A 10,135-nucleotide genomic window follows, 5' to 3' on the forward strand; every position below is an offset into this window, starting at 1 on the left:
GGCACACAGTGTATATCAGTGACACAAAAGCCCTGCTTGAACTGAATACTGTGAATTATTCAGGTGGCAAATGGAAATGTATTGTTACAAATGAACCAGTCATCCCTTCTCCAGTGCTGAAGTTAATAATTATATCCTCGCTGCACTGATTCAGAGTAGAGCAGAGCTACCACCAATTTGTACACTGGATTTGAGTTCTTCATAAGGCACGTCTCGCTGGTTTAGCAAACAATTAAACATGAATCTAGGGGAAGTGTCCCTAATGAGCCTACCAAGAAACACCAATATTTCTGTTAATAGCTTACTGAAGACTTTTCACAAAGTCTGCAGAGGAAAAGATCAGATCCCTGTGCTTCTTACATTGCTCCATACTAGCGTTCTGATTTGCTTATACAGAGAAATGAAAGAAAAAAAGGTTATTGTCAATGCCACAAAGACCCTGACTGGTGAGCTCAGTTCCACAGCTGGCTGTCACAGCCCTGCAGCACAGCAGGCGCATTCTGGATCAGATGACACAGTCAGACCCATGGAAATTCAGCCCTCCTTCCTCTCTGAGTCAAGAGAGGATTCCCATATGTCCATGACTGCACATATGCCACAGAACTAGAAACATACCAGTTTAAATATACTTTTGAAACAGGAGCTATGCATTTTTCATGAAGCAGAAGGTAAGGGGATAAAAAAAAAGTCTAAACAGTTTCTGTTTATAGTCTTTCTGTTTCATTCTGCCACTTACTTTTGCTGTGACTTACAAAAAGAAAATGAAAAACCCTGGAGTACATGACAAAGACGGAGGCCAGGTAATAAAAATTAAGACAAAAGGACAGAGCAGAGAACCAGAGCTCTAGTTGGTAGCTCTTGGCTATGGATGTGCCCTGCCATATGGTGTCAGCATCCTTACCAAGTGATGAATCACCCCCAAGTTACCACGTATTTTCCTGAGAGCTCAAATCTTCGCAACGCCGTAGTTGCCACACGAATGTTATGCAACTGCTGAAAGAGGGACGGTGCTCGCACACCGGGCATGCTACGATCAGAAGGCACAGGAGAGGTGATCTGTGCTACAAAAACCTGGGAGTTACTTTAGGGAGGGGGGATCAAACTCAAGTTACAAGCGTACTGCTGCCTGCTAATGAGTTTGGGCACAGAATTCCATTTTTAAAGAGAGGTTGCAGAATACCGGAGCATCTCAAATGGTAAGTCAGGGACACCAGCCCTTACAGTACTGACTGAGGTCTGAGAACAACATAAACCTCCGTTTCAGCTTTCCAGCCCAAAGTTCAGATGATGATGTCCCTGCCTATGGCAGGGGGTTAGAACTACATGATCTTTGAGGCCCCTTCCAACCTAAACCATTCTACGACGAGAACTGTTGGTGAAAACTGCACGTTTTACTAGCAGCATGTCAAGTACTGTACAGACAGCACAGGTTAGCATAGTTCTCCAGAAAGTAGTTTACTAAAGGGACTGTGTTAAAGTAACCGAGTGGTTTTTGAACAAAGGCTTACATTTTTCGTGTTCACGTTGTGACAAGGCAAATGGTATTTTTACTTACTGGACATAGAAGCAGATGCAAATAAAGCAATTCATTTTTAAAACACAGCACCCAGAAACTTACATTTCACATGTTCGCTGAAGAAAAGAGAGTGGCATTGCCAGGAAGTTTACCCAAGCCACAAATGCACACAGAACACTTATGCTGAAAAAAATCTGTAACATCTGACAAAACACTGATATCACAAAGTTGCAATATTGGGGTTATGGTCCCAAAGCTGCAACAGGATGAAAACATAATTGCTAGAACTCTTCTCTTGAAGATAAATATTACTTCAGAATGGACATTAACAGGCTACAAGTATCTGCTTCGCTTTCATCTAGTGTCCCAACCAAAATTAAGGTAAGCAGGGTGCAAAAATGAGTCCCAGACTGAATATGTATAGTCAAAGTCTCTAAAAACAAATCACAAACACCCAAGTGGCTATAGTCAGGTTTGGCTGCATAGTCATAGGAAAATGCACTGCCTTACGTTCACCCTCATAATCTGAGGCTCAGTCAGCTGATCTCAGGAATGCATCCAAAATATTGTATAGGACTGAGTCAATCGCCTGCCTCTGGGGTACGGAGCTCCGCAATGAAGGCGTGATTCAGCTGCCTCTCGTGACCTTAATTTCACCTGTGTTTCTGATGGGCAAGTAGAAGTCCAAGTTGCTTTGGAAAAAGAAAGAAACCTAGTGAAATAAGTGAAGTATGAAGTTCTGGGTGATCTTCTGCAATATTTAAATTGCTTTTTTTTTTTTTTTAACCAGATACTCATTGCCTTAAATTAAATTAAACAAAACAAAACCCTCTTGTTACAAGTATTACTATGACTCTCCAGACACTGAGCTTTGTAAAACAACACTGCAGGTCAGTTCAGATGGATCTGAAGTTAATCAAAACTGGTGTCAGCACCCACATGGAAAGGGAACCCCAAACCCTTATGCTCTTTGCACAGGTCAGAAGTCAGTCTTTGCAGCCTTTCTGAGCACACAGCCCCTGCCTGCTTTGCTACTGTTCCAAATAAGATCCAAAACTGAAGTTTGAGGGGTTGGAACAATGGAGATGGGGGCTGAGAAACACAGAGCCACTAAACCCCATGTCCTCAGACTGAGCAGGTGTTGGATTTTGGCGATCCAGACCCCTACCCCTGCCCATACTGAGACCCCTACGCCAGCCTGTACTGCTCAAACGCCACACACCAGGAATAAATACAAGGTGTTTGGACAGCATATCCCTAGCAAAACACGATATTGCCCTATGAGCCCCCTGTGCTCAGAGCCGGACAAGCCCCTCTATTTACAAAGCACCCCCGTTAACAGCCCCGCACAGCCTGTCACTGGAGGTTTCCAGCAGCCCAGCTCCACACTTTCACCCGAAACGCTTACAAACCTTTCAAAACGGCGCAGTTACCACAAAAATAAACAAATAAACGAGCAGGAACGAGGGAGCACCCCGGCCCCCCCTGAGGGCACCCCGGCCCCAGCACCTGCGGCCTCCCCCCCCCCCCCCCCCTACTACAACACCGGGGGCTCCCCCTTCCCTCCTCCTTCCCCAGCCCGGGGCCTCGCCACACCGCAGGCTCGGAAGCGGCGGCCGGGAGCTCGGTGCCCCCGCCGGGCTGACCCACCATGGTACAGATGGAGGCGAGTCTCCGGACCGTCATCAGCGCCTCCATCCGCCCGCCGCCGCCATGTTGCGCCGCCGCCCGACTGACAGCGGCAGCCGGGCCGCGGGTGGCGCGGCCGCCAAATGGGGCCGCCCGTGCGGCGCCCAAGCGGAGCCGGCTGCGCGCCGCCGAGCCCGGCCGCGGGTTCCGCTAAACCACATCACCCAGCTCTACATCTAAACGGCTTCTAAAGACCTCCAGGGATGGGGACTCCACCACCTCCCTGGGCAGCCTCTTTCCAATGCCTCACAGCCCTCTCAGTAAAGAAGTTCTTCCTAACATCCAACCTAAAACACCCCTGGTGCAACTTCAGCCCGTTACCCCTCGTCCTGTCACCAGGCACGTGGGAGAACAGACCAACCTCTCTACAGCCTCCTTTAATGTAGTTATAAAGAGTGATAAGGTCGCCCCTGAGCCTCCTCTTCTCCAGGCTGAACAAGCCCAGCTCCCTCAGCCGCTCCTCGTAGGACTTGTTCTCCAGGCCCCTCACCAGCTTCGTCGCCCTTCTCTGGACCCGCTCAAGCACCTCGATGTCCTTCTTGTAGCGAGGGGCCCAAAACTGAACACAGTACTCGAGGTGCGGCCTCACCAGAGCCGAGTACAGGGGGACGATCACCTCCCTAGCCCTGCTGGTCACGCTGTTTCTGATACAAGCCAGGATGCCGTTGGCCTTCTTGGCCACCTGCGCACACTGCTGGCTCATATTCAGCCGACTGTCCACCATCACTCCCAGGTCCTTCTCTGCCTGGCAGCTCTCCAACCACTCATCTCCCCGCCTGTAGCTCTGCTTGGGGTTGTTGCGCCCCAGGTGCAGGACCCAGCACTTGGCCTTGTTGAACTACATACAGTTGGCCTCAGCTTGGGAAAGGACCCCAAAAGGAAGCCTGGCCGTCAGCTGGCTGCCAAGGCCACCACAGAGGCACATCTCTAAGTGCCACATCCCTAAGTGCCACGTCCACATGTCTCTGAAACATCTCCGGGGATGGGGGACTCTGCCACCTCCCTGGGCAGCCCCTTCTAACAGCCCTCTCTGTGAGGAAATTCTTCCTCACACCCAACCTAAACCTCGCCTGGTACAACCTGAGGACATTTCCTCATGTCCTTGTCACCTTAGGGGAGACCTTATTGGTCTCTACAGCTACCTGAAAGGAAGGTGTGGGGAGCTGGGGGTCGGCCTCTTCTCACAGGTAACTAGTGATAGGACTGGAGGGAATAGCCTCAAGTTGCCCCAGGGGAGGTTCAGGTTGGAAATGAGGAGACATTTCTGCTCAGAAAGAGCAGTCAGGCATCGGGATGGGTTGCCCAGGGAGGTGGTGGAGTCACTTCCCCTGGGGGTGTTCAAGGAAAGGTTGGACGTGGTACTTGGGGACATGGTTTAGTGGGTGACACTGGTGGTAGAGGATGGTTGGACCGGATGATCTCGGAGGGCTTTTCCAACCCTAATGGTTCTGTGATTCTATGAAAAGAGACCAGCACCCTGCTGCCGCCGCCTCCTGTCAGGCAGTTGTAGAGAGCAGTAAGGTGTCCCCTCAGCCTCCTCTGCTCCAGGCTAAACACCTCCAGTTCCCTCAGCAGCTCCTCATATGTTTTCTTTTCTAGTCCCTTCAGCAGCTGCGTTGCTCTTTGCTGAGCACATTCCAGCAACTCTGTGTCCTTCTTGTGGTGAGGGACCCAAAACTGAATGCAGAAGACTCACAGAATCATATCAAAAGGTCAGAATCATGATATTAAAAGGCCAAGCTGGAGTTACATCCCCAAAATGGTGCAATGGCTGGAGCTAGAGGACATCACCAAACTCCCACTGAGGAAGGCAATGGATACTGGGGCACTGATAAGTCCTGAAGGATCATCTGGAACTCACCTTCTCCCAAGAATGTCTTCAGCAGTTGTCAGCACCCACAGGCAGGTTTATACGGAGCCATCCAGTATGATGGAGGAGATGGCCATTGTTTCTGCACCAAGTAATTGTTTGCTGCTCTTCACTATGCATGCCCGTCTCAGCAAAATCACAAAAAGGAGCCTTTCAGAGCATGTTAACAGTGTCTGTTGTACACCCAGCAGGAAAGGAGTGAAAAATGCTGCCCAGTCACTATGTACCACTTCACACACTGCACACCAAAAGCAAATACCTATCAGAGGAAAAAATCCCTTGCGGAGACAGATGGGTGGAAGCGTTTGTTGTCCCAGTGATGACAATGTACAGAATTCTCTGTGTTGAACCTGGAAGAAACCTGACTAATATTTCGGGTGGCCTATAAACTAAGTGCTGTTGAAAAGAGCTGCTGAAGATCATAGGAAGCCCTAAGCTTACGTTGCACATGAAACACACCATGGGCAGGACTGATTCCACATGCTGCCCCTTGCTTCAGCCTTGACCTTGTGGGAATATCTGTGAGGAAGAGCTGGTTCAGTTTCCAAAGCACAAACTATTTTATGAGGCCAAGATGTTTCCATTCTATTTGAGTTGCTCGCCTGCAGCGATGTTCTCTTATACACGCTGTACTTCCCACGTCATCTACTATAGGATCCCAGGGGAGAGTATTCCGCAACCTAAAAAAATATCCTTAAAAATACACTAAAAGTGAAAAAAAGACACGTGCAACTTACAGGGTTTCCATGAACAGCAATGCAACAGAATTAGGGACAGGAAGTACAGAAATAGTGGAATCTGTACAGCGTTTAACCAGATTTAACTGTAGATTTAAATGATTGCCTCCCTTACATCCCAAAATAGAACCAAATATGATTTATCACAGATGTCATAATAGCATCTGAGGACACTTCCTTCCCCTCTAGCCTCAAGATCGGAACAGTTTATTGCCGGGTACAAATATGGTGCTAAAATGACAGTCTTGTCCCGAAAGGACAACTTCTGAGGCTACTGCTGAACCACAGTTGCCTAATTTTTAATGTCTTTTACCTGTGATCAGGACCTACACAAGGTGCGATCCTGAACACACAGAGAAGGGCTTGCTCCTCATGCACATCACATTCATCACTGTTTTGTCTTACCTGCCACAAAGGTACTGCCTAGGAGGTACTGGGTTACTGGGAACAAAAGGTGGTAAAAATGCTCCTTCTTCTTCTGTTTAGTGCTGAAGCTCTGCAGTGTGAGAGCTGGCCTTTGGGCCTCACATTTGCAACAAAGGCAGTCAGACAAAGCTGCAAAGATCAGTTTGTGCTTGTTTAGAACACATTCAGGAGCAGGGGGTGTTTACGGGAGCAACCAGCTACGAGTTTCATTCCAACACCTGCAAAAGCAAGTGGCATTTCCTCAGCACCATGCTTCACACACCTGCTCAGAAATGAGCCATGCTTCTCTAGCAGTGTTGCCATAATGTCAAAATACTGTGCAAAAGCATCAGAGAGACACTGGGGGTAAATGTAACCATTGCAAATAGAAAGTTCACCTTGGTGTTGTTGTTCTTTTTTTTTTTTTTTCTTCCTTTTTCTTTTTTTTTTCTGCTAGGAAGAAGGGGAAAGAGCGAGAACATTCGCCTTCCTCCCAATATGCAGGAATCTTAGCAAGATGCTCTAGCTCTGCTCATCTGTTTCTCCTTTTGTAAAATGTATGAGGAGTAATTATATCCAGTTTTGAAAGCAATTTGACATCCTCGTATGAAAAGCACTATGGTAATGGCAAATATTTTTGTTTTTATTATGGTTCTTCACTGAAGATATGCACAAGTGCCAACAACAATAAAAATAGAAAATCTTATAAAAATCATAGCCAAAAGTAACATAGACTAATAAATAAATCTTAAAATAAAATGGTGTGGAAATAACGTAATCTGTGTGCAACATGCAAAGGCAGATATCTTTGCATGGAGCAACCTAACGAGTGGTTAGTAAAATCTCCAGAATCATCCAAATGTTTTCAAAATTGCTCTGAGTTTTGCAAACATTCTCCCTTTAATTTAAGCTATTGTTTTTCCAGAAGAATTTGAATTAAAAACATGTGCTTTTTTAGCTAAATATAAGTCCATTGTACACAAACAATGAAAATCTCTTTTAAAAACAATTCTTTTTCTACATGCCAAGGGTTATACAATCTTAAATAGTGTGAATCCTTCTGCGTGGTGTCACTCGGTGAAAAGACTATTCTGACAATCTAGAAAATCAAATAAAGATCAGATACAAAACCCTCTGGCTTTTACTACATATCTTATTCAAATTCTTTCCAAATTAGAGCCCCAAATTCATCATTTTTGGTTAATAAGAAAAGGAGTTTGGGAATCTATTTAAAACTTTCTGGAATGTATGCTGCCTTTCTTACTGCTATCAGAAACTATTCGCTCTGGACAGAGATATCTGTACACTGTGGACGCAAGCGTTGGTTAGAAGCACAAGAAGCCTGGGCTAGTGCATCAGAAAGTTAGATGGAACCATATTAGCCAAAGAACTAGAAATCAATTGGTCTGCTTCCAAGATTCAGTCTAAAACTGCTTTCACATTTGTTTTAAGCAACCAGAAGCCATCACAGCTGCCAAAAGAAGCAGTCCAACATTTCCTCCAGCACTGGTCTTTCATTCCTGCCCCGACACATCTCCTCTCGGGTGTCAGCACCAGCATCCGTGTAAGCACATGGCAAGCAGCTTTTCCAGCCTCCTCCCTGCAGCTGCTCATTGCCGTGACCATTTGAGATGCCCGGCTCCGTGCCCTCTCAGCCCCCAGCATGGTTTTGAGATGCAGAGAATCACACACTGCGCTGGAGGTGAGGATGTTCTGAGCTTTCATGCCAGCAGCAAAAAGCCACCCCACATCTCATTCTCCATTCCCCTCCAACATTTTGATGATTTTCTTTTTTTTTCCTTCTGTTGCACACTGAGCTGATGATCTCAGAGAACAGCCGTTGATGACTCCAAGGTCTCCTTCCTAATTTATGGGTGCCAAGTCCAAGTTCAGCACCACTTAGGCATAGTTTATGTTATTTTTCTCTAGATGCATTACTTTACATTTATCTAGACTAAAGCTCCTCTGCCAGCTTGCTCTGTGCTCGCTTTTGTGAGATCCTTCTGGAGTTCCTCAGCACTGACACAACCCAAAAGGACATTTACTTCTGTTCCTGTCAGCGGTGTTGCCTCTCTTTTTCAAGCAAGACAGCAGACCTGTATTCTTCTAGGAATGTCTTTGCTCATATAGAACATTCCCCATGATATTGCTTAATTTATCTGGCCCTTTTCCCTGGGCTGAAATCGTTCTGGCCACCTAGAAGCTGGTAGATATATTACCACTTGTTTTCATAGGAAGACTTACAATGAATAATTTTGTATTACTCACTCACATATGCTTTTAATAGCAAATGGTAATACGGGTTCCAACATCCTACACTTAGGGAGGGGGGCATTTACATACTGCTGCTAGCTAATCCTAAAATTTATAATGTGTCCAGCTCAACAGCACATTTCAAAGTGTCCTGTTAATCGACCACAAGATTTTGAATATTTTCATGTTCCTCCTTTCATTTGGCCAGTTCTTACAAAACTTCTGCAAGATTAAAGCACCCTGGTAATGAAATTTCCTGGAAAAGATTTTTCAGTGTTTGGGTGTCTGCAAAAATCTGGAAGCCAATTTACACACTGGAAGATTTAAGACCGTTCCCATTGGAGCCATGTCCCAAAAGACACCGGATCTGGTGTCTCCCTCCCAGTGCCACGAGCTGGATAGCCCTCCAGGCCTTTTGTTCTCCCTCTTCATCAGCTGACTGTCATGATGGTCAAAGTAATAACCCTTCACACTTACACAACAACTCAGCACAAATACAGCTTCAGAAGGAGTTTTTAGAGGGGAAACCGAGCCCTGGAAAAGTGATACATTCATAAATCTTCTGCATCCTGTGCTTGTTTTACTGGACTGCTGTGCACCAAAGCTGGATTTTTCCGAAGCTCTGCACCCAATTCACGCTCAGCATGCATAGGTCCTGTGTGAGGCAGGCATGGAAATCGAGATGATTGGAAAACCTGGCCCCCAGTGCTTTGAGAAGGGGTGGTAATTGAGAGACCTGGCCTGATTCCCCTTCCTCCTGTGCTAGCTCTCTGTGATACCCCAGCCTCCAGAACCTGCTTGTGTGTGCTGTGATTGAAAGCAGCTGCATGAAAGCGTCTGGGCAGAAAAAGCTCTTCTGGTGGCTGCAGCCTCTCTGTAAGGAGCCATGCCCACCTTCTGCCTAGTAGGAGTGTGCAGAAGACAGGAGAAATCCGCGTACTCGGGTCTCCGAGGTCTGGGGGTGGATTAGCTTTCAGTTAATATCTGTTTCCCACGCAGCGTGGCAGAGCACACGTCTCAGAAGAATGCTGTCTGCACCAGGCTTCCTTCTTCCCACCGCTGTGTAAAGCCAGCCCTACCCTTTGCAGATCTCTTTTGGCCATTTTTTTCAGAGATGAATGCTCAGACTGTACTTTCTGTAGTTTCATTTACATCTGTTTTATATTATTTGCAGTTTTCCTTTATCTGGGCCATTCCCTCCCCACTGCTCGTCCTTTTTTCTTCCCTCCCCATTATCCCTGATAACTGAGAGTTGCTCGTAGCCCGTGTACGGTTACATGCTGTCATCCCTACAGACCTTGCAGCTGCCAGCTGTCTTAAAACTACACCGGGTTTGCCTATAGAAGTCATTCTTTCTTCATTCCCTCTGTCTGGCTCTGAAGGATACTGGCTGCCTTAGCCTCCCCCAGCCTGTTGTCAGCCCTAAATTCACTTTTCCATGTTCAGAGAAACAGCAGTGCCCCAACCCTGTGCTGACCCACATTCCAGCGGGCAATTACAACTAATAACATGCACAACCCAGCATATCAAATGTATCCTGGAGGGTACAGATGCGAGCTTGTACTTTGGAATAAAAAACCTACCCCTGTCTGAAAAATGTGTGTGTGTGGGGAAAGTGTTTATTTTCCTGACGAGGAGTGTCCCAGCAGCTCTGGCACCCTGAAG

General features: G+C 46.7%; 1 protein-coding gene across 3 annotated transcripts in view; it reads right to left on the minus strand.

Annotated features, from left to right (window-relative positions):
- Window positions 1–3,325, minus strand: part of LOC137863566 (ubiquitin carboxyl-terminal hydrolase 12-like) — a 30,279-nt gene extending 26,954 nt beyond the window's left edge. For 2 of the 3 annotated variants that reach the window (XM_068696798.1, XM_068696795.1), the window contains exon 1: window positions 3,167–3,325. Coding sequence is in view for 2 of the 3 variants with exons in the window: in XM_068696795.1 (XP_068552896.1) it covers window positions 3,167–3,214 (48 nt within the window). In the remaining variant the exon portion in view is untranslated. Of the gene's footprint in view, window positions 1–2,026; window positions 2,185–3,166 lie in introns of those variants that run through there. The other variant, XM_068696797.1, reaches the window with a different exon arrangement.
- Window positions 3,326–10,135: the final 6,810 nt, after the last annotated feature.

This window comes from Anas acuta, chromosome 13 (assembly GCF_963932015.1).
Source record: "Anas acuta chromosome 13, bAnaAcu1.1, whole genome shotgun sequence".
NCBI lineage: Eukaryota > Metazoa > Chordata > Aves > Anseriformes > Anatidae > Anas > Anas acuta.